The 25735-nt window shown below is 39.1% G+C and overlaps 1 protein-coding gene across 5 annotated transcripts in view; it reads right to left on the bottom strand.

The window, feature by feature from the left end:
• Positions 1–25735, bottom strand: part of DENND5A (DENN domain containing 5A) — a 73443-nt gene that overhangs the window by 35504 nt on the left and 12204 nt on the right. For 3 of the 5 annotated variants that reach the window (XM_076344028.1, XM_076344023.1, XM_076344025.1), the window contains exons 2-5: positions 15485–15556; positions 14786–14895; positions 13405–14065; positions 5805–5992 (exon numbers count right to left, since the gene is read on the bottom strand). In XM_076344028.1, coding sequence (XP_076200143.1) covers positions 5805–5992; positions 13405–14065; positions 14786–14895; positions 15485–15556 — 1031 coding nt within the window. The remainder of the gene's footprint in view (positions 1–5804; positions 5993–13404; positions 14066–14785; positions 14896–15484; positions 15557–25735) is intronic. The other 2 variants (XM_076344024.1, XM_076344026.1) reach the window with 1 other exon arrangement.

Here is a 25735-nt window from a genome sequence, read left to right as displayed (position 1 = left end):
CTAGAACAGTCAAATATTCTTTTATTTGTTGCTGAGGTATCGGTTTTCTGACCAAAAGAAAACCTCAAATAGTTACACGACTTTAATAGCAGATTGTTACAAGAAAGGGCACATAACATCATCACAATAAAACGATTCTCCTGAGACACTACACTAAGGAACAAGGGTGTCACATGGAACAAGGGTGTCACATCCTAATTTAAAAACTTGTCTTTCCCACAAACTTTTATCATCACAAATAACAGGGTGTCCAGGTGAAAGTCTTACAAACCTTAGAAGTGTGGATGCAAATAAGTCAATGTTCATGTATCTGATGCCAAAGCCTGGTCCCCTGAGGTCAACAGCACAACTTTCCATTGGCTTAGTGGGGTCTGGACTACACCCATCAATTCCAAAGCCAGAGGACAATTGCAATTCTTTAGTTTGACCTCAAGTACAATAAGGGCCAAACCCCCACAGATATCTAGCAATGCCTGCATCAAGCCCATATCCTTCCTTTCAGCTCTGTTCAAAAATATAGAAGGAAGTGATCTAGGTTCTGCCAAAAGGATGTCTAAGGAGGAACTAATATTCACTAATAATGAGTAAACTCCCCACCCCACTGACATCTTAAAGAGAAAATATGCTTTATTTTAAACATTAATACATAATTACATGGTATGCAAATAGATGCCTACAACAATATAGAACAGTCAGTTCTGATAGCACAATCACCACTACTTGAATCCTCTGTGCAGCACAGGTGCTCAAACTATAGGTTACATACAGGTTTTCACATCCCCTCCTAGACAGTCATATTGAAACATGGTTCTGAGTTAAGACTTCTTCTTGAATGCAGCATTGAAAAACTAAAAACCATTCATCTACAGCATTTCTACAGCAGTTATCATCTTTATGTATTAGGTCCCAACCTTGCAAATAACCACCCACTTCACTTACACAGAAAACATGGTTATGTCATACACACACGGCTGGCTTGTGAAAAAGGTGTTTACAATGGTCCTGTGACCATTCTGGTCAACCCAGAATTTGTGACTGAGAACAACTTACAGCTGCAGCTTTCAGAAACATGAATTTAACTCCTCAAGCGACTGTTTAGCACTGAAGTACAGGAAAACATAAAACTGAAGTCTGTCAATAAGTTTGCAGTATTATCAAGGATCTATCACACCAGCAGATAGCCTAAGAATGCATACAAAGCAGTGATTATCTTTCAAAATAGTTATCTTGGTCAGTCTGGTCTAAATGTGTTGACATCAAGAGGAAAAAAGGCCTTTCAAGAGATCTTTCTTATCTTCTAAAACAACATACAAAAATAAAAACCCACAGAATTTGTTAAGATTTAGCATTGAATAAGATCTTTTTAATGGTTGAAATAAGAATACTGAGAATATGTATCTGTCTTATATTAGCAGAAAACCGGATTTTAGCTTTTAAGATCTTTCAACCACTCAAAATAATTTAAATTTCCACCATTCTCCTGCATTACAGAGTGGTGAGATGCACATGCAAATCCAGTAGCATGAAATGGCCCAGATTAACTTGCTTGTTAAAAATATATTGCTATAGCACTGCAAAAGTTTCTTTAAAAGGAAATTCAAAGACACATTAAAAAAACAATCTTATTTTAGTACTTGCTGGGTTTATGATCTGCAAGAAAGCTAGTTTAACCACTTTTTTTTATCAATTTTACCGATAAACAAACCACACTTCTGCCAGCAACATCTGAAACAGCTACATGTTCTTCCCTTCCCCTTTGATCTCTGCAGCACCTTATTCTAGCACCACTTCTCCCATGTCCGTCCCCCCCCCGCCCCCTTTCTCTTCTGGGTTCCTTACAAGCCTCTGATGCAGCTATCAGTGAAACCACAAGGACGCTCATGCATACAGAAAGAGCCCTCAGCAAAGCAGCAATAAATATAAGAGGAAGCCTAACTTTAAGTGCACTGTATCACTGACACGTATGAGAAACTCAGTGCTACAGTAAGCCTCGAGTCTTTTCTACAATTTTACTGGGCCACAGAAAGTCAGGTCTTCAAGTCATTGGTGAACTTCAAGGAATTCTCTCTCCATCAGGCCCTGTTTCCTGATGTACACAAGGGATAGTCTAAACTTGAATTTTGTACTAATGCAGTTATTTTGCTGAAGATTATAATCATCTGACAAAGCATCAACTTCTAGGACACAGCTGGGGTTCCATGCTCCCGTGGTAAAGCATTCCCTTAAAGCACCAGATGTGACCAAAATATGGAGCCACCACAAGCAAACCAAAACAATCCTTATGGCATATGTGTGCAAGACTTAAACGAAACCTGACCAAGTTAGGACAGACAGTATTTTCACATGTATTAGCCTAAAACACTTTGGGCAAGACAAATTAGTATTTTTAAAACTTCAATATAAAACAACAACCAAGAAGTCGAGTGACACTGAGGCATCCATGCTATGCTAGATAGCAATATTATATTCTTCCACAATGCCCTTCAACTGAGAAGCACTAACTAGATTTTCTGTCAAAGCTCACTTCTTTGGCCCTTGACTAAATTAGATATTGCTTTCTTTAACAGCAGCTGTCCCATGCATCCATGTAAATAGATTAGCAACAGAGATGCATTTTATGCAGTTTAAAGACAAAGAAAAGAAAAAAAAAGATTTTTTTTTTTCCCAGAACTCAGAATAAATTAGAACGTAGAACAGCTCTTTATATACCCTTTGCGATAAGTGAGAAAAATTCTTATACTTACCATCCCTATGAATCAGGCACCTAGAGGCAGGACTTGGAAATTAAGTTCCTCATGTAACCCTGATGATTTCATAAAGGATCATATACATTCCAAACTTTAGAGATAAGCAATATTAAATATTAATATCCTTTTTGTTACTGATGATAAATTTGTCTTTATTGAAGTACAAATAATAGAATCCATATGCCCTCTCCTACTGTTCTACAACAACACATTTTATGCACGTTCCTTGTCAGTTTCTCTGTCAGGAATTAAGCGTAGAGCTTCTTTGGCTCTTTAAGTGAGGGGTATCTGAAAGCCTAATCATAAAGCAAAGTAGTTTTGAGATGAACCTGTAATCTGCAATTCTAAATATATTAAAGGTGACCGATTAAAGTACTAGTATCAGAAATACTGGTAAGACCAATAGTTTCACTTAGTGAGACCAGCATGCACTTTGAATTCTGCTTTACATTTTAAAATGGTATATTTACTTTTTGTTGCAACAGCAGGTTTTGGGGGTTTTTGGGGGGTTGGTGTTTTAGGGTTTGGTTTTTTTTGTTTTGTTTTGTTTTTGTTTTTTAAGTAAACACTCTACAATGAAAATCTCAGTAATAGTGAACTCCTGTTCTTCCCAGTCTACTTTGCCTCTCAGATAAGCAAATCTATTGGTATAGGATAACTTCTCATTCATCTTTGAAATCTCCAGCACATGTTCAAGTCCATTTCTATGCCATAGCTACATTCCCAGCCTGCAGTGCTAAGGACTTCAGCAGTTCACAAGAAACCTTACTCAGCAGTGACTACCAAGTGGGTATCTCAGACTGTCATACTCATCGTGTACAAAGCTTTAAGAGCTCGCTCTTTGAATAAGAAAGAAAAGCTGAAGCTTCAGAAGGACAAGTTTAAGCCCAGCAAATTCCATCACATGGGCACACTGCTGCCGGTATCTCAGTCCTGTGTGTCCTGCCCTCCCAGACAATTCTGATGTCTGTAAGATACTATCAAAAATCTACTCCTCCACCTTCATAAAAGGCTATCTGGAAAACAAAATGTAAATTGAGGTGCCAGATTATTTTAATACTACTTTGATTTCATTTTTAACATCTAAAAATAGATCAACTACCTTACTTTAAACCTCCAAAGTAAGCTGATAAAGCTCTTCAAAACCATTTACCTTTTAAATAATTGAAATATCTACTTGAAATTAAAATACGTTTATTTAGTTGGAAGTATTACAGTGATTTTAAAATGAGGAAATTCTTTACAAAAGGAGGACAGTCTTTTAGAAGCTTGTTATAATAGTGAAAACATCCATGGTGCATATTAACACATATCCACACACGCATTTTACTTTACCAGCTATCTTCTCTAAAAAGTATACTAACCATATTAATTAGGCCTGTCAGTACATCCAAAATTTTGTAAAAATGTAGCAAACCAAAGCAATAGACTGTTTTCATGGCAAGAACATACATTACTCTGTTAATAATTATGCCAGTGCAAAAAAAGAGAGAGAGAAAAGAAAAATCAAGAGATTAAATACTTTAGTTTTCATAGAAAAAATAACACCATTTGAAGAGAAATTTTCCTTTGAACTTGCCAGGAAAAACAAATGAAAACTATCAGCATATGGATTTCAGAAAAAGAGCAACGTTGGCATGGTGACCAGACTGGAGGTTCACAAAAATATCTTGTCTTTAATTTCACACAGCTTTTTTAAGAAGTTTTTTTTGTGTCAAGCTATGTTGCAGCACTGCCTGATAATGAAAATAAAAAACACCACCACAAAACCCTCTGCCTGCCACAATTCTGCTTTCCCGGTAATGTAAATGATAATAGAAGAAAACAGACAACCAGAGAAAATGGCAGAGATTAGAGAATCCTACCAGTGCCTATAAGTGGGGTGTTTCCCACGGTTTATCCAGTCCCTCTCCCGCAAAGTTACACCTACAAGTAAGCAGACTCTAGCAGGGGCCAGAGCTGTGTTGTTCCACAGCTAATAACTCTGCAAGCACTCGCTTCCCACAGGGGTGTCCAGCTTCTTGACAACAGCCAGCCAGCCCATACTGTAACACTCAGCATTTTCTATATAGAAGAGCAAATAAACCATTCAATGGTGCTCGATGAGAGAAGTCATTCAGATGACTGATGGAACTGCCTCACGAGCCAGCCAGGCGCCAGCCACCTGACATACTTCCCACAGGTGGTTACTGGCTCCTGCAGTCATTTCCTTTGCTACATCAGGTAGTGCTCAACCACTCTTGGTCCCCTGATCCTCACAACCAGCTCTTAAACTCTCTCTTGGCATGTCCCTAAAAAGAATATTTGTGAAGTGAACAGTGCAATAAAGTAAACTGTAAATACAGTTTGAACGTAGTCCCAGCCCCATCTATGAGTTGCAGGACCTTTAAAGACCATTTGCTTCTCCTTTATACAGTGGCTAGTGTTAACAGAACCTCACTACAAGGGAGGACTTCCTAAGCACTATCGCAATGAACACCGGTTTGCTCAAGTAGATGCTGACTTTTGCTGCAGACTGAAGGATGCATTCTAGAAGAAAATTTTAAATAGTTTTGGTGCAGACACCTGACAGGCTGGGTCCATGTAAGCCAACCCCAACTCAGAAATGCAGTGCGGGGAAACCCAGCCAGGAACCAGCCCAAGCACAGCACAGGGCTGAAGCCAGTCAAGCTTTGTTCACTCAGCACCACGCAAAACCAGCTGTATGGCCTTTTGGCCACAGTTGGTGAATTCACACCGCACTTTCTTGCGCTTCCTAGCACTACAGAGCTAAGTTTTGCAGCACAGAAGTGTTCTTCCTGTAATCCCACTGCATCAATACCTGTAAAATTACAGTTTAATTTTATCAGAGCATACAATTTCCAAAACAGGGGTTTATTCATCTATTTCACCAGATTCACTCCAGCATCTCCAAAAAGTAAAGTAAGAGCTATCCCAAACCAGAGCCAGCGAGAACTTCACAATGGCTGTTACAATTAGCACTAGTGTTTTGCCTCATTTCTCACTTCCCTCATAGTCACGTACAATATTTAATCAATCAAGATGAGCTCCTCTCACCTCTTGAGGAAGTTCCAGCTTAGACCTGTCATCCAGCCCATTAGAGTGCAAGCCCATGAGGTAAGGGACAGGAGCATCTAGAAAATGAAGGAGGGATGCTGGAAGGATAGGAACATACACATGCTGCCACTGAAATGGAAACATTAGTGCTGTGATGGTCTCTGCCACAGTCATCAGTCTCTGATAATCTGAAAAAGATCAAGAAAAAAATAATATTTCTTTCACGAACATTTTTAAGTAAATTAATCTAAGTTAAAGAAATGAGAGCTTGCTTTAAAACAGAAACCACAAAACCCAGTACTAGCTGAGCAGCATCCTAATGAAAGCCCAGACTTGTACACCCGAGCACATTTTGCTGAAACAACAAAGAGAGCTCAACACAAAGTAGGTCATTCTACAAGTCATATGGAAATGAGCAAATTGAGTCTTAGCATCCATTAAGTCACCCTCTGCTACCTATACCAGGGTTACCAAGAACACCAGTTTAAGTATGGAAGCAGTATTGTAATCAGCTAAGAAACACATTGGAAATAATTTCTTTTCTTTGTGCTTATGGCTTTCTATGGAAGCCTTGGATGAAACCCAAGGCATCTGGTATCTCTCAGATAAACATTTTTTAAGAGAGTGTTTAAATGTCTATAAAGCATGCTGTATAGCAGCCAACCCAACAGTGCGACTGAAATAACTATGTAGAAAATAAAAAGGATCAGCTTCGTTTATCCTTTGCAATGTATGACCAAAGTCTCAGTTCAATGTAAAAATGACTCATCTCCTCTTAGAATTTAACAGCAGTGCTAAATGCACCTGTGCAGCATGCATACCAAAAGATCTTTTTATTCAGCAGCTGGTGATTAGAGCAGTTAACATTGCAGTATGCTGGGCCAAAACCTCCCCCTCCTCTACTACAGAATCATCTTTAGTGGGTTTTGATATCTATGCACTGTAAAGGAGGTGGCAACACCAGAATAACTCAGAGCGTGTGGTCTAATACAACTGCTGAAACATTCAGAATGCTTTCGAGCTACCAGGCTGGAAAGAGTGTAGAACAAGCTCACAAGGCTAAGATAATTCCTACCTTCAGTGAAGCTATAATAATACTGCAATAATATCCAATTCCAGCCAGGAAGGGGGGGGGGGGGGGGGGAATAGGAGGAAGGGAAAAAATCAGTATCCTTCATATGTGTGTTGGGGTATGGGGTATGCATGTCTTCTCCTAAAATGTTCATAAAACTACAGACACTGTGAAATTTGAAAAGACACTTGAATGCACAGGTTCGGGTGTTGAGGTTTCTGAAGCTGTTGCAAGCTGTTGCAGAATGAAAATGAAAACTGCAAAAAGAACATTTGTTCTAAACAAACACTCTGGAGAAAATTTAAGCTTAACTGTGCACTTTCTAAGGTTCTGACTTTAATTCTATTCTTTAGCCATCCTCCACTCAGACTTCAGATAGCGGAAGACAGAGAGCCAAGAAATTCAGTTCCTGGCATTCATGATTAATTTTGTTTGAAGTCAAAGTTGCAGAGCTTGGGGTCTGCAAACAGTCCCACAACCCAAGAGGAACTCAGCACAAGTTTTGCTAACATCAGTCATAATTCTGCCATCTAGGCTTTCGATTTTTCTTTCCAGATCAAGCTCTGCTGGTGGAAAAGGTTACTGCACAGAGCTACTTGTCACTGCCTCACAGTAGATCTACTGTGACTGAATGAGCCTTCAATCAAAACAAGCGAGAATAGCTTAAACAGTTTAAAGTTTTTGCCAAAAGCTTACTTGGACTGAAACACATTAGGGAACAATCAATGAACATCACCAGCAGCACTCCCCTATTCTGCCTGGACACCAGTTTCTGCCTACACAATTACTTACTGGTTTGCAGCTTTAATCACAGCCTGACTGCAAAGAAGTGATGAATTAATTATAAGCTTTGGGAAGAAGAATAATCCATTCCATACCCTATTTTCTTCAGCTTTAAAAGGAACTTTAAATGTAGCCATAGATATAGAAACATTCCAGCTGGTTTGTATTCAGGCTGTTTATTTGAAAGAACAAGTCTCAGAATAGAAACAGTGTTTTCCTACTACACAAAACCCCCCTGTCTAATCCTGCTGGCTAATTTAAATACAACTTCTCTCTCTGTCATTAAGCTAACTTTAGTATTAGCCTTTCAAATTAATTACAAAAGTAACATTAATAATTCAGAATTTCCATCCACTGAGCAGCTACCTCCCTGCAACTGAGTTATCTGCAAATGCAGCTCTCTGATCCTGGATATCCGCATGGCTTAAGCCATTCCCAACTATTCGGCTGCACAGTCACAGCCTGCAAGTAACAATGACTACATTCTGCAAGCTGCATACATTTATGCACGTCAGGAGCTGTTGGCAAAAGGCAAGGACAAAGGCAAGAAGCCTGCAAACATAAACCAAAATAACTTAAATGTTTTCTTACTTTATATCTATCCTGAAAGCGTATGGAGTTTTTTTGGTTTTAAAAAAGAAGCAAGCAGCACACTTCTAGTACCAAAGCACTACGTAAGATTTAAAAATAATAATAACAAAAAATTTAAAAGAGGCAAGAAGCACTTCAGTAGTGGTCTTGCTCTTGTTTTTGAAACCAGAATATGCTTACTTTGGTGCAAATGACACAGTCTTTTGGCCTTCTATTGTACAAGAGCACTAGTAGGGAAAAAATGACATACCACTAGTGTGCTATTAGTTTGTAAAGTACTTAACCCATCACTGTGCAAGGAAAAGAAGATCTGCTACTTTTTAACATGGCAACTTAAGGACACAGAAAAAGGCTGATTTTTCTTCTTCTAACCAATTACTGTAGGTAAAATACATCATCCCTTAAAGCACATATGAGAAGTTATTTACACTAGTATTTTTCTATGTCTAGTATATCTAGACATTTTTGTTTTTCTGTAAAAGCAAATAAGTCCAAGAAAAAGAAGCACGGGGTCTTGGGTCTGGAAAGAGAGGAGCAGGATGGAAAAAAGGTGGCAGCTGTAAGAAACATGATTTCACATCTCCATTCTCACATTCTACCAGAGAAAAGTCTACCAAGTGCCTACAGAAATTCTTTGACTTGGCCAAATTTAAAACCATTACATGATCACATTCTGGAATAGTTTTTTCCTTCTAATCTTCCTACTTCATGGATCACAATGAAATGCTGTTGTATTTGTCAAGTAATTTCCATTCCATGTGCAACTCCTACTTTAAGGCAGAGTGTTGCCCCTACAGTGGAGTTGGAGATCTTCAGAAAGCATATGGATAAACCAGAAAGATGGGCTACTTGCCAGGATTAAGCTTCTCTTTAAACTGAAGGGGAGCAGAAGGGGAAAAAATTATATACGCAGTGCCTATGGACAGGTAGCATGCAATGCAGTTGAGCCACTGGAATAAAGCATTGCCTGGAGAGTTCCTTTTAGGCATGCCTGTTCATAGCAGAAGGCAAGGTGTAAAAGAAACATTTTTCAACAAATTTTTCTGAGCACAGGTATTCAGTATGTCAGACTCCTTAGAGAAAACATACATTTCTTTAATTGGGCCTTTTACTTCAAAAAAACTGTAACCGCAGTAAGAGAGAACTGTGGTTAGTAGAAGCAGTGGGTCAAAGTACTTCCTATTCGTGTTCACTTCTGTGTCTGACAGGCTGATTAAAGATGCCTGCACCAAGCAGCAAGTTTCCTAAATCACTGGAGGCATAAGAAGAAAGTGTCCTACATAAGAGATTAGAGTTGGGCAACACAGGACTAATACTGCAAAGAAATAAGACTAATACTTTAAAGCTCCAGAGCGAACATTAATTTTAAGCAAGTGAAAGATGGGGAGAAGTGATTCAAAAGGAAAGCAAAGGGGAAAAAAAACAACAAAACACCACTTTATTTGTACTTAAAAATGGCAGCAGACAGCAAATACCCAGAAAATAAAAACTGTTCAAGATCACAGTTTGTGGCAGTGGTGCATTATATTTCTCCTTTTATTGTTTTTAGCTGTTTAGAAAATCTCCTCCAAGCAGATTTCACAGCTGTCTTAACTCAGTGCACACTTTTCAGAAGAGCTCTAGGTGCTCTACAGAGATAAGGGATAAGTCTATTTCACAGATACAAGAACAACATAAATTGCAGGAATGCAAACCAGCTCCTGCAGAATAATCTGGTGAGGGCACTACTGAAGGCCTCCTTCAGCACCACTGTCTCTTTGCCAGAGTTCCTCAGCATTGGCTCAGCACTAGGAAGCAGCTTCAGATTCTTCACTGTCTTATAGGCACCTGCATTCCTCTAACACTTTCCCAAATGGGAGACAACTCTCTCAAGAGGACAATCAAATCTAGGAATTCATTCCCTATTTGGCTTACACTGATCGAAAACATACAGGCTGTGCCAATATAGTGGGACAAAAGAAGAATTTCCAGAAGCATAAAGTCAGAAATATGTCAAAGGAATCTTAAAGCAGAACACATTCACTGCAAAGTGAAGTACTCCTATTCCAAGGACTGACTGCAACTTAAGATGCTAAATAATTTGTTTCAAAAAGGATTGCATCTGGCAGCAAAGTCCTCCAAGAGGTTTTTTGGGGGGGTTGTTTTTTGTTGTTTCTTAAAAAGTAAGTCTTATAAGCAAACCCTCTGATCCTGGCACGTACTGTTCTAAATCTAAATCCACGCAGTGAGTATCACAATCTCATCTGACCTAGGAGAACGAGAAATTATCCCAACCACCTCAACTGTCGCAGGCTTGAGCACCAAGAGATTTAACAAACCCAAAGGACTTAAAAAAATTTTAAGATTTATATTCTGAAGAAAAAACCTAAACCTCACACTACTGCACGTGCAAGAACATGAGCAAGCCCTTACAAAAATTCAAGCAATTTCTGATTCCACTTAGAACTGAGTGCACCATCACCTGTATCTACATTCAACATTCCCTGTTTTACAAATAGCAAAAAGGGGATGTTAGTCAACCATACAGAAGAGAAGAATGTATTAGGACCATATACCAGTTTAAAACACAAACCAACCAACCCAACCAAAAAAAAAAAATCTAAACAAACCAAAACAAAGCAAAAGAAGGAAACCAGTAAGTAAAGGTATAGACAATCAGAACCTCAGTCAGAAGTTCCATTTTCCTACTGATATCATCCTTTTACATGAAGCAAGCAACCACTTTACTAAAACAATTTTCTAATTTACTGCCATGTAGAAGAAAACATAATATCATGGTTAGAAAAGACAAAAACAGAATTTACAGGAAGAAAAAGTTGACTTTCTACAACTTCAAAATACTTCATACTCCCATTTCAAGTAATACAAAAATAAAGTACATGTGTATCAAAAGCATTTTAGAAAAGTCTTTAACTTGGCTGTTAAGCAGCATGCAGTAACTTTTGTTATTAACTCACTAGAAGCTTTGAAAGTATTCTGAGTAAGTATTAGCAAACTGCAGCAAAAGTTTGTTTTAAGAAAAAACAGCAGGTAAAAAAAGTTTGGAGATTAGATCCCTTAGAAAGTACTTAAAAGAAGCTACATTTCAAAAAACTATGGCTACTGAGAAGGCACTTCCACAGCTAGTTCACCAAAACTGAGTGCCAAAAGTCAGCAAACAAATAACTAAAATTCTTTTTCTACTGAAAGAAGACTTTTCAGCCAGAAACTGTAGGTGAGAACTTGAGACAAACAAGACACTTCCATAAGGCGCAACACAGCACAACTCAGCAACAAAGCTTGGGGTGAGGCGGGGGAACAGTGGACAGAAACTGTTACAAAGATCCAGGCCCACAGGCCTTCAGCCGCATGGATCCCTTTGACTTCCGTATGTCTGTGCGTGCAAACAAGAAACTCAAGTGTTCCAGACCTGTTTTAAGCTTCTTTAATTAGCCACTGATCACACACTTGAAAAGCGCCCAAGAAAAAAAAGTTGAACCCATTAATATGACTTGGAAAGAGAACCCAGAATACAGAAGACTAGCCCAGAAGCGAGCCGAGTTCCAGCCCAGGAGGAAAGAGTTCTTATAACGCAGTGGCCTGAAAAGAGATCAGGGAACACTGTTCCGTTATGGTGATGCACAGATTGCTTTTCTTGCGGCGCTTCCAACCAGCCAGGAGCTCAGGCTTGCGCCACAGGAGGTCTCAAGCACAACTACAAGCCAACTGGACTGCATTCTTCTTCAGATGGAAGAGCTGATGTCTGAATCTTCCACTGGTGGGACATATATCCATGTAAACAAACTCTCCCTCAATCTCAAGTATATAAATGCCTAATCAATTTCTGGAGAAACCACAAAAGAAGTTTGTCTGCTAGGCAAATATTTCTAGTTTTCTATGAATAATAAGCAAAGCAATTTGTTTTTTAAACCCAAGACTATCGAGTACAATGGGTTTTTTGACTGTGTTTGAATTACTGTACAGTTTTTCTCTGGTAGTTAACAGTGTTTACACAATGCAACAACTATGACATAATGCCCTGCTGCCATTATACACTTTTAATCACCTTGACCATACACACAAAATCCATCTCTGGCTTTAGTCTATGCACACATCTCAACACTCAAACATCTGTATTTCATGCTTGGAGAATGTTGCTAATAACTGCAGGTTATATTTTATAAATAGTTACCTTTTGTATTCTACATATTTCAGTGACAGCTCAATGGAAAAAAAATATCGAAAACAGATTTCAGTAACACTATGGACTACCTCTGGATTTGTCTTGGGGACTTCTAGGCTTCTTTACCATTGCTATAAAACAGTGTTCAAAATGCAGTCTGTCTACTTCATACCACACCGTTATGGATGGGTGGGTCTGGACTAACTAGCCAGCTTAGGACCAAAAAAAAGTAGAAAAATTATCTTTTGCCATAACGCCACATACTCTGTGTTAGAGTAACAGGATGCAGAGTAAGCAGCCCAGTATTCACAAATTTCAACACAGAAAATGGATACCACTAGCACATTACTTACTAATTGATAAACAGATGCTATTTCAGCTTAGCTGCTGCCTATCCCTCTTCAAAGCAAGCTTTATCTACGTGACTTCAGCAATAACCGTTTCAAGGCCTTAACAGAGATTTGGGATTTAAATTCAGTCAAATAAAACTTTTTTCAGGTAATTTTATTTCAAAGTAGCAACTGAAATGTGACATTGGGTAGTCAAAGAGAAAATTATATTTGCATCATTAATTCTTCTTCAGAACCATATATAATCAACTATGTATCTTCTCAAAATGCATGGATAGTTTGGCAGAGAGGAGGGAATTCAGCTAAGCAGCTGGAGAGGAACATGGGAGAAGGCATACTACTCTATCCAACAGCACATTTCCAGAGACAACAATAAAGGGGACAGTCAGCCAATGAATACAGGAGATTATGTGAAAGCCCAAGTTTTAAGTTTAGGTGTCTAAAAACAGGAGCCAATGCAACGCTCTCTTTGCAACTCCAGTTCTTTCCATGAAAACCTGCACACAGATCAGCCTGACTGCATTAGCATGCTAATGCCACTTTAATGCAGCTATTTTGTTCTGTGTTTTTTAAAATTCAAGAAACTAAAAGACTTTGTGCCAGTACAACTACAAGATAAGAAAACAAAAACCAAGTACTCACGCTGTGAATAAAGCAGTATCTGAAATTCCAAGAGGGCACAGGTAAAGAGTTGAACCACATTTTCTACTCCAAGCAATTCAAAAACTTCTTTAACCGGAAAATCAAATAATGGTAGTTCACTGGTGCTTGGCCTCTGGCAGATAATTGGTCCATAAACACCTGAAAATTTTAATGACCTTCCTGCTGGAGGAAGAGGAACCTCATAGAGAATATTGTAGATGTAGCTTTCTAAAGGTAGAGGTGGCGGCTGAGGTGAAGTCACTGCTTGGTGAAGTTGTTCTAGTACTTTCTTACAAGCTTTCATGAAAGACATTGGAGTAATCAGACAAATGCACTTTGAGACATAGAGTGTGTCTCTGCTAATGTCATAGGAGTTAAAACGCTGTAGCTTTGAAACAGAAGTGCCATTGCAGTCTCCAGTGCTGCTGCAGCTATCTTTGTCATTTGTGGGTGGAGTATGAAGAATGTCATATTCAGCATTGTGCATATGATACAATGTCTGCATTGCACTGCAGATCTGTTTGCTAGTAACTTCCTCAAAAAAAGTGAGAGAAAATCCAAATGTCCGTGAGCCATCTTCACGAGTAATAATAAAAGAGTGGAACTGAGGTTCTCTGGAATCTGCTTGTGTCTTGAAAGCAAGCCCTTTAGGCATACACAGCTATAAAAAAAAAAAAAAGGAGGGAGGGAAGATGATATCAATTAAAACACACTTTTCTCTCCCCCTGCCTCCAGAAGCATTGGTGAAAATAGGATTTAGAATCCACAGACTGCCACTGCATTTCACTTCAAATTCTATTAAGCATTACATCTCTATACAATACAGTAATATGAATCTAAATCAGAAAAACTAAAGGAATACATTACAAGGGCTGTATGCAGTTTCTATTGAAACTCATAACCATTTTGTTACCAACATCAATGGGAATAAAGTAACAGAATTCAAACTCAGATAAAGGAAAATATTTTGGTCATCAAGACCAGAAACCTGACAGAGAAAAGTACTATGTATTATTTAAATTAAGAAACCACACCACATTCCATTAAACAGAAAAATCATGCACAAAGAAGATTCATTAATTGCAGACTAATTTATTTCTCTACCAATTCTCTAGAATGTAACAAAAAAAAGTTGTAAAAGAACAAAAAAAACCTCTCCTAGTGACTTATCACTTGTAAGTTTTAAGTTAATTTCCTTTAAAAAATATCCCAATTAAATGAAAAGGCCTTTTGAGCCTGCAGAATTTAGAGAACTTCATGATTATTTCCAATCTATAACAGACTTCATACTTTTTTGTCAAAGAAAATACAGATGAATGCCTTCAATTGTTAAGGTAGGTTTTTGTCTTAAAAAAAACAAAAGCCATTAAGTGATACTGACCATTCCCACTGCATCCTGGTCAAAAGGGTTCCATTCAACATTTTCAGGATAGCGAGCAAGAACTTTGGATTTAAATGTGCGTCTTAATGGAGTCTGTTCAAAGTTCTCCCCTGCAGGTGAAATTAAAATACAGAAGTAAATATTTCATTCTCTTTTTAAGCTAAAACAAGGCCAAAAAGCAGGACATCAGCAGGTAGATGCGAGGATAAGTGAATTAAGCACACTCTCCTTTTAAGAGAAACAGAAAATGCAAGACAGTTAGTTATCATGTAATCAGACTGCAGATATTAGCAAGGATTAGCATTGTAACATTTCTATGTCGTTAAGTATCTGTGCTTTTCCTTAAGCGTGACTATCTTGAGATTGTGGTCATGACAGCAATTCTTTAAGCTACTCTTCAGATATTTCAGATTCTTGTTAAAGCATAGCTAAAGGTTCAGTTTCAGTGGAATTTTGTTACTGAAGAACAAATAGACAAGATGCAAAGATGATGTAAGTTTAAGATAGACATACAAATGGCATCACTTAATTTCTTCAAGACTTAGGAAAAAAGGGTATCCACCATCTACTACAAGAAGTTAGCTGTGAAGAAAGAGTCTAGAAGGTTAAAAGATCAAGAACCACATAAATGCTCATGAAGATAGGGTATCAGATGAACAAAAAATTGTGCTTTTTTTTCCCCCACACTTTTTCCTTTACCTTCTGTTGCACTTGAAATGAAACGGCTGGCACCATCTCGGGTTTTAGAGGCCTGTATATACTGGCATAAAGCTATATAACAAATAAAAACAACACTGCATTATAAATTTCATACTGTCGACTGTATTTACATAGCGAACACATACCAGTAAAAAACATACAAGTATTCTATATAGAATTAGCATGCATAATAAATAATCTACTCTCTTAATATGCTTTTTATACATACACCACTTTGTACAAATTTCTCATTTCACATACATATTTCTTGAAGGAGATGATCAGTATGTAACAGAAGCTCATAGTTCCTGTATACACAACCAGAATACCGATGCAGCAATAGGAATTAGTTGCTTGTTAAATGAAAGTTTTACATGTCAAACTATAAAATACTCCCAAAGAGCAGATGATTAAACTAACCCCAAGGACAAGACCATTTCAAGGCCTTTAGAACTATATGAATTTAAGTGGCATGGTCCAACTTTTCACAGATGCTATCCATACACTAGGCTGGCTGATGCAGTCTTGTTTATAAGCTCTCAGATTTCCTCTAGAGCAATGATTGTTCGTTGTGATAGCACAGAACTTTCTGCAGTAAGTCTTCCGAATGTGTGTAGTTGCTTTAAAAAAGCACACAACTGCATATCTTAAAATAAGCTTAGCTATCTTACTAGAATGCAATTAGCTAAATGAGCATGCAGCTGTTGACAGCTGCACTAACAATCAGACACAATTGCATGAAATCATGTGTTTTAAATAAACCAAACTATTTCAGCAACACCTGCAAATGAGAAAACACACTTCAACTCCTCACTTGTTTTCTTACATGCAGCAATTACATGGCAATAGAAATTGATTTCAGAATTGGTTGGGTTTGGTCTGTACTTTTACAGTAATATTTAAAGTTCAATTTCTAAGCCAACTTAGAATCTTTATTTCATACAACATTTACTTCCACGAAGTAGCCATACACAGAGATAGTTATAACACTGCCTATAGACAATAAAGAACCTAACAAACATATTACACCAAACAAAACTTCGTTTCGATGGAATGCTTAAGAAGTCCTTTGACAGCTGAGAAGCCATGTAACTCTGGATTTTGTTTAAACTAAGTCTTAAATATTACCTCAAACAGCAAACTTATCCTGAATCAGGACCTAGGACAGGTCTCACAATACACAAAATATTCACATCTATTTTGCTAATCCTCTGGATTTTAGCACTGAAATTGAAGGAGGGATTGCTTTTCCTGTTTGTCTGAAAAAATCAACAGCTCAGCTGATTTTCATACAAAACCACTCTGTTACATTATGTATTACTTTGTTCAATACTATCATTGTTCAGAGAGAAAAAAAATGCATATTTGGGAAAATCCAAACGTGTATAGAGAGGGGGATAGTTAGGAAAAAACAGAACAGAACTTCACTGAAATATAACCATCTTGGGAGAGAGCAGAGTCAACGACAGAAAATTTAACAGCATTTCTGCAAAAGCTAAAAACAATCTTAAAAGATGAAAATAAGCATTTAAAGAAATTTCCAATCTCCCAGAAAGAGAAAGAAAAGTGGACATAATGCCACATCACTATTTACTGACACAAACATACACTCAAGTAAAGACAGTCCTCTGTAAAAGAGGTTTTAAAAATAAGTCAGGAGATTTAACACACCTACTATTTTCTATATTTACATCTGTACAGATGATGTCATGTCAACTTTTAGATAACTGAGGAAAAACCTCAGATGTTTACTAAGCTGTTTTATTCCTGTTTTTTTTTTCTTCACGTACATATAAGGGAGAAAATATCTGAAGGCCAAATTTGCTCCTGAACTTGGAAACCACATACCACAATCACTGAGTTCACCTGTGTGCAAGGTCATGCATATTCCAGAAATAAAACCTGTGACTTGAAGACCTTTTCATTAAGATGATTAATACTGCAAGATACATGATGCTGCTCTTTCCTTCTGATTAAAAAAAAAAAAAAACCCCACTGAATGGATGCTTATGTATTTTAAGAAGCCTTGCCCCATCTCCTCCCAAGAGACATTCTCTCCAACACACACTTAAATGTTTTAGACCTGTAGTCTGTCTATAACTTCATGAAAGTACCAAAACTGATTTCTGGAAACCCACCAAGTCCTGATCCAGACAGAAACATAAGGCAACACTTACATGCCTTTCTGAAATTCATCAAACAATTCAGCTGTTGCACAAACACTGCTCTTGCCAGAGTGCCTCCATATCACACTTCTTTCCTAGAGCCACCCTGCTCTGGTATCATATCTGTCGTGTTGACTTCCGCTTGACTGTGATGCTCATTTTCTCTTTCACAGCAGCAGTCTTCCATCTTTAGCTATCTCTTTTTGTAAGAACCTTCATGCTTGTAATACAGCAAACCATTGGACCTTCAGGTTGGGCAATGCTGACTTCCAAAGATACTGACAGGGCAGGGAATCTCAAGTGACAGCTCACCAACAACATCTGGAAGGTTCAACCCAGGAACAGAAAGGCGATCTGCGCAATTCCAGGACACTGGCCACCCTGTTTTCTTGCCATTACAACTAACGACAACCTGAGCACCAGCAAGTCCATTGCTCCCCCTTCACTTCTTCCACTAAGCAGCTAGTTGTTGTCACTAAATAGCCATCGACAGAAAGGAAGAAAAAAAACCCCACAAACAATACACACACACAGTGTGCTAAGCCACTATCCATCGTATTTGAGAAGTCGTGGCAGTCCGGTGAAGTTCCCACTGACTGGAAAAGGGGAAACATAACCCCCACTTTTAAAAAGGGAAAACCAGGAAGACCCCGGGGAACTACAGGCCAGTCAGTCTCACCTCTGTGCCTGGGAAGATCATGGAACAGATCCTCCTGGAAGCTATGCTAAGGCACATGGAGGACAGGGAGGTGATTCGAGACAGCCAGCATGGCTTCACCAACGCAAGTCCTGCCTGACTAACCTAGTGGCCTTCTATGATGGAGTGACTACATCAGTGGATGTGGGAAGGGCTACAGATGTCATCTATCAGGACCTCTGTAAGGCCTTTGACACGGTCCCCCACAACATCCCTCTCTCTAAACTGGAGAGGTATGGATTTAATGGGTGGACTGTCCGGTGGGTGAGGAATTGGTTAGATGGTCACATCCAGGGGGTAGTGGTCAACAGCTCAATGTCCAGATGGAGGTTGGTGATGAGTGGCATCCCGCAGGGGTTCGTATTGGGACTGGTACTGTTTAATATTTAATATTTTCATCATTAAACATTTAATGTTTAATATCTTCATCAATGACATAGACAGTGGGATCGAGTGCACCCTCAGCAAGTTTGCAGAGGACTCCAAGCTCAGTGGTGCAGTTGACATGCCAGAGGGCCAGGACGCTATCCAGAGGGACGTGAACAAGCTCAAGAAGTGGGCCCATGTGAACCTCATGAGGTTTAACAAGGCCAAGTGCAAGGTCCTGCACCTGGGTCGGGGAAACCCCCAGTATCAAGACAGACTGGGGGATGAAGGGATTGAGAGCAGCCCTGCCGAGAAGGACTTGGGGGTACTGGTGGATGAAAAGCTGGACATGAGCCAGCAATGGGCGCTCGCAGCCCAGGCGGCCAATCGTACCCTGGGCTGCATCAAAAGAAGCGTGGCCAGCAGGTCGAGGGAGGTGATTCTGCCCCTCTCCTCTGCTCTGGTGAGACCCCACCTGGAGTACTGTGTCCAGCTCTGGAGCCCCCAGCATAAGAAAGACACAGACCTGTTGGAGCAGGTCCAGAAGAGAGCCACGAAAATGATCAGGGGGATGGAACACCTCTCCTATGAAGAAAGGCTGAGAGAGTTGGGGTTGTTCAGCCTAGAGCAGAGAAGGCTTTGGGGAGACCTTATTGCAGTCAGTACTGTCAGTACTTAAAGGGGGCTTATAAAAAAGATGGCAGCAAACTTTTTAGCAGGGCCTGTTGCGACAGGACAAGGGGGAATGGCTTTCAACTAAAGGGGGGTAGATTTAGACTAGATAGAAGGAAGAAATTTTTGACACTGAGGGTGGTGAAACACTGGAAGAGGTTGCCCAGAGAGGTGGTGGATGCCCCACCCCGGAAACATTCAAGGTCAGGTTGGACGGGGCTCTGAGCAACCTGCTCTAGTTGAAGAAGTCCCTGCCCACGGCAGGGGGGTTGGACTAGATGACCTTTAGAGGCCCCTTCCAACCCAAACTATTCTATGATTCTGATATTTGCTTATATCCAGAGTCAAAAAGCAACTAACCCTAAATTTCTAAATTTATGATCACTTAGAAGCCTCAAACACAAACACCCTGCTCCAGCAAAATACCAATTGCAGCACATCTCCATCAGGTAAAAATAACTCATGGTTTCAAGATCTGTCTCTGTGTGAATTAGACATCTGATTAATTCAGTACTAATTGAAATGGTTTTGATAAAAACACTGAAGAAAGAGCAGGTTTAACAAATGCAGGAGACAAACCCATCAGCAAAAATGGACAAAGTTTCATTCTAGAACTGAGAAAATGAAAATATAAAAGAAAATAAACTGATAAAAATATGATGTATCCCACAAGTTTCAGAGCGAGTACAAGTTCCCACACGTAACGAGTACCAAAGGACTGCTACCATCAGATCATGCTTTTCGTAAGGTTCTTCTCCTCTAGCAGAAGTGATGCTAGAAAGTACTTTCCTTATTGATCCAAGTTACAATAAAGAGGTCTTCAAACATGTTTTCTCTGTAAATAATTTCTTTTTTGCGTAAGTTCCATGTAAAAGGGATTTTTTTTTTTTTAATGGAACACAGTATTGCCTGCTGAAGACTAAGGAGGTCTTTTAAACACGTTTGATGATCCTCACATACACATTATCATTCAGCTGTTTGTCACAGCATAGGAAAAGCTCTCAAAAATGAAGATGCAAACCACCCCACAGACTACAAACTTGCAACTAATTTGGATTTAAAGCAGAAACAGTAATCAAATAGCTACAACTATATGATTATTTGTCCAGAACTATCATACAACATATAAAATCCAGAAACATACAAAATTCCAGGAAAAAGGCAAAAACCAGTAATACTTCAGGAAGTTTCAGGCCAACATGCTTCTCAACATCAAACCTTCAAAACAGTAAGAATCCCACTGTATTCTGTAATGTAAATAATATAATAAAAGCACAGAGAAACATCATTTCACCAGGCACTGTACAAATCCACAAACACCAGTTTAGAATGAGACCTGGTGCTGCACCCAGCAGAGGAACAGCAGTGAAAGAGAATCTCAGAACTTCTTTGTCATTGGAAAAGACACTATCTGTGACATCCTACTCAAAATAGGATCAGTGAAATGATTTGGATTAAAAATAATTAAATAGAGAATGAAGAAGAGGTTAACAAAGATTAACGTTTCACTAATCCAGTTTAGCCCATGTCCACACAAACAGCTTAATTAGCTTATAGGGACCCCCCAAAACAGGAGGGAAGCAAAGAGTAAACCACAGACACAGAGGTTCTTAAACTGGTGGACTGAAGAAAACATGGGACTATAGTAGTGTTTTAATAACCTACATGGGTAACCGAGTAACTCCTAAAGCTGCTCCTACTCCTGAGGCCCAGCTTGCCCACCTGCTGGCTCCTGCCATGCCAGGTAATAGATTTTTCAACACCAGCAACCACCATCTGGCTTTGGTAATGTCCTTTCCTTCCTCTCCCTTCTTTCACACTTCATCAACCCCCTAAGACTCCACCACAGGGTGTAAAGGAGCAAAGATGCTACAGCAATCAGTGACTTGAAAAGATTTTATCCATCTGAACTGTGGCAAAAACAAGCTATTCCCACTGTTACACTATGTAGGCAGCCAGCCTCATTACAGTCCTATATTGCTCTCTCCTTATTTGTTACCATGTAATTTAAAAAGACATGCATAAAAGACTTAGGTTCTTAGAGTAAGCTTACTTATCAAAAGGGAAGTCACCAGCTAGGCATAACCTCTGAAGCAGTCTCCTTGGCTGAGGGATGTCCAGGACATTGAACGCCGCTGCTACCAAGACTGCCGGCTTGGCCCAGCTCTTCCTGCGGCAGGCAGAGCTCAGCTCACAGCAGTCTCACTGGAGTGAGGTACAGTCGGTACTGACCGGATTAAATCTCACATAAGAGGCAGGTAATTCTCCAACCTCTCCCTCTCACCTCTCTTCAGTAAACTAAACTTGATGGACTGTACTGCATGCATAAAGGAAACTATAAACCTGCTCAAGATGACCAAAGAGTTGAAACACGTTACATTTATTTGGAACATGTAGTTAAAGCCAGCCCCTTTTCATAGCTGGGTTGAAGCTCACACCACTCCTCTAACAGCCATCTAATACGATTTGCAGTGTATGGAACCATAAGGCCTGACAGACTTCCAATTCTAACATTATTTATACCACCTTACATGATGCTGGCCTATGAGCCTGTAATTTGGACTTCCTAATAAAAAGCACATTAGAACAGCTAATGCATACACTCCAAGTATCCTACATTTAGGCTAACAACTACACTTCATTTTACTGAGTGTATCTTACTGAGTCACCTAATACTGAATGTAAGCCTTATCACAATGTAGATTTGTAGTGTATGCAGGAAACCTCTCTGGCTCTCATTTTTATGCTCCTCCCTGCATTACTTTTCTTGCTGCTCAGCCTGTGAGCAGAAGACAGCTGTGTCTTGGTCTGATGAGAATTAGGACTTACAAACTCAGAGATACTACATGGAGTTTCCAACCTGTGGAGGACAGCATTGCTTTGGAAGTATCAGCATGAAACTATGCATATCAATGGATACCGCTTTTCTACAAGATTATACAGAGAAAAAAAGTTACAGAAACTAGAATGAACTAAAACATTCTTCAATTCAGTAACCTGCAAAACGCTATCTACCAAGCTTTCCTCAGCTTTGAGGGGGAATAAAAAAAAATGAATTCTGAAGGTCTAATTTCAGCTCTTTCCTGATTTACCCAGAGAAAAATCTGATTCACTGCCTTCCATATTGCTCTTTGGGGGCAGGCTCTTCCCAACACAGTAATAAGAAAAATGGTTAGGTTGTACAACTTGCAGTTTCAATTACTTATGACCTCCCCCCTAATATATAAACAATTACAAGTTTCAACTGAAAAGTGGATTTACTGTAAGTGAAAAAGATGAAATTTTGAATTCTCAACAAAACAAGAGAAGACGACAAGATCTTTTTAAAGGGCTGGAAATTCAGATTTAATTTCCCTACCCTACCACAGACACACACCTCTCACTCCACTCCCTTCCCTTTTTTGACTATGCCATTTGCAACGTTCTGTTTACAACCTGAACCACAGGGGAGTGCAATTTATGGTTGCTGTCACTATTATTAGGTGCATATAACCATACTAAATAGTAACATATTTCCTGTCAAACCTTCATGTGTGGTCATGAAATAAGTTAGACCTGTACTGAAACCTCTTAGCGCATACACTGTAAATTCAAGCTATGCCTACCAATCATATATATCCTCTCAGGTAGCTTATAGCAACAGAAGCAACACATATCCAGATGGATTGTTTGCAAATTTCTAATGCAATTTCCCAAGAAAACTTTTACATGATTGTAACAATTCAATTTTCCCTGCTGAGTAGTTTGTTTCTTTATAAGTATGCTTCTACCCCTAGATTTTTTTTCTCTTCAATACGTCAATCAATCATTCTTCTTTGTAACCCACACCCTGCCATGAAAAGTTTCCATTCATGTAATAAAGTTCTGTCTAGTCAGAACAGTACCATGTGGCTTAAGTTGTCCTTAATTACAAAGGGCAAACATGATTAAAAAAAAATGCCAGGGATACTTTGCAAACAGAACTTTTTAAAATTGAATCACAGCCTTTTGTATATGCTGTCAATTCACTATTTGGTTTTAGTTTTTAGGAAGTGACTGCAGTGCTTCAACTCTAAAAATTATGCAAGACTAAGAATTATACAGAAACTTCTCCCTGCATACTAGCTAGAAAAAAATCTTTGAGCTGTTATTTCAGAGTGTCCTGGTTTCGGCTGGGATAGAGTTAATTTCCTTCCTAGTAGCTGGTACAGTGCTGTGTTTTGGATTTAGGAAGAGAACAATGTTGATAACACACCGATGTTTTAGTTGTTGCTAAGTAGTGCTTACACTAGTCAAGGACTTTTCAGCTTCCCATGCTCTACAGACTGAGAAGGCTGCAGGTACAGAAGAAGCTGGGAGGGGGCACAGCCAGGACAGCTGACCCAAACTGGCCAAAGGGACATTCCATACCATGTGACATCATGCTCAGTACAGAAACTGGGGGAAAACTGGATGGGGGGGCCGCTGCTGGGGACTGGCTGGGCATTGGTCAGCAGGTGGTGAGCAACTGCATTGTGCATCACTTGCTTTGTATATTATTATGATTTTATTCTATTTCAATTATTAAACTGTTTTTTATCTCAACCCATGAGTTTTCTCACTTGCGCTCTTCCAATTCTCTCCCCCATCCCACAGGGGGCAGGAGTGAGCGAGTGGCTGTGTGGTGCTCAGTTGCTGACTGAGGTTAAAGCACAACACAGAGGTAGAGTCTAGCTCGATTTTCCTTCTATGACAATAAAGAGCAAGTCAGAAGAAGCTACCATGGTTACCAGAAAAAGTGCCCGATAAAAGAACTGAATGGTCGCACAACACTGATTTTAAAGAATTGTTAATACTGCCACCTTCATTTGTTCGAGTCCACTGATTTGCTCAAAATAATTACAAAACAAAGACATTCAGAAAGCTCTACTGACTTTGATTAAGTGGTTTGTTGCTTTGACCCTGCCAAGCAGCTTCTTTCTTTAAATTCTAGTGATACAGCCTGTTACTCATTCAATTCATTCGGTCTTGGTGTACATTTATGGTATACATGACATCAAATAAAAAAAAATTAGATAGCATGCAATCAAAACATTACCTTTATATTTTCCGCATAAGGACACTCTTACAGGAATCTTTTAGCATAGAAAGGCTGTATATGCAATTCCTGCTGCCACTAAAATTAATGTCTTGATGAAGTAAATATAAAACAGCTTCAACATGAAACAGTTATATTGCTGTAATTAAACAAATGAATAACAACAATGAGAGTCTGTACCAGCAACAGAAATTATGAGCCATACGCTTAGGGCAGCCTTTCTGTACTACGCAGCACATTGGAGAAACTGAACTTAGGATTCAGAAGACCCTGTAGAACCCGATAACCATACCCTTTACCTCTGCACTTTCTACACCACAGTTCAAAGAATCTTGCAATGCTGGGAGACATCCCAACTTGTGCAGGGTGGAGGCTTGAGACTGAGCTGACCATGACAGCCAAAGAGTAGAGGTTTTCCCAAGTGTAGATTGCAAGTCAGAAGTCAGTCAACAAGGGGATTTGAACAGTGCGTGAATTATAAACACTATCCAGAGAACAGCCTAATTCTATCCTGCTTTCAATAAAAAAAATATAATAAAGCACAAAGCCATACTTAAGTGAAAATGGACATCGTAGGACATTTTGAAAACCATCTTTCTCGTTCTTGGGTTTTGGGTGAAAACAGAGTAACTGCGATAACATGTCTGTCAAAGGGCGTAACACATGGGGAAAAAAGTCTGAGTTGTTTCCAAAGATACAAGAATGGCAGCAGTCCACAACACATTTAGAATTAACTTAATCTAAAACCAGCAGCTAATGTCATAAACAGCAGTAGGATTCCCAGTTCAGCCAGCAGTCGTTCTCAGTACGCACAATAAGGCTATAGATATTAAGGTAAATAATTATGTTTACCAAACATAAAATTACTCCAGCTCTAAAATTCATGATCCAAGTCTAAATAAAAAGAGTTGGCTGGTAAAACAGATAGCGTGCATACTTCTGGAATCCACACAGTAGAAAGGATGAAAGTATGGAGCAAATGAGAGCAATCTGGGGGCAAGGGGGCACTTGGGGGAAGAGGTGGTATGTACACTGAGAGATTTGAGGACTTCTTGATTAGACAAACTGACAGATGACCAATAGTTGACCTGGTTACATTGTAAAAGCAAATACAGATGCTTAGGATGCATGTAGGCATGGAAGGACAGTCAAGCCAAGAATCAATGTCTTAATATGAAAGGCAAAAGAGTTCTGTTAGTAAGACTTGCCATATTTCCACTTGCCAATGGAAATGGTCAAATATTCTGTTTCCAAGTCTTAAGAGCGAAACTGGGATAATCAAACAAGTAACTAAA

This window comes from Aptenodytes patagonicus, chromosome 7, assembly GCF_965638725.1.
Source record: "Aptenodytes patagonicus chromosome 7, bAptPat1.pri.cur, whole genome shotgun sequence".
Taxonomy (NCBI): Eukaryota; Metazoa; Chordata; class Aves; order Sphenisciformes; family Spheniscidae; genus Aptenodytes; species Aptenodytes patagonicus.
Note: the sequence above shows the minus strand (reverse complement) of the source record. Positions and strands in the feature narration are given on the sequence as shown.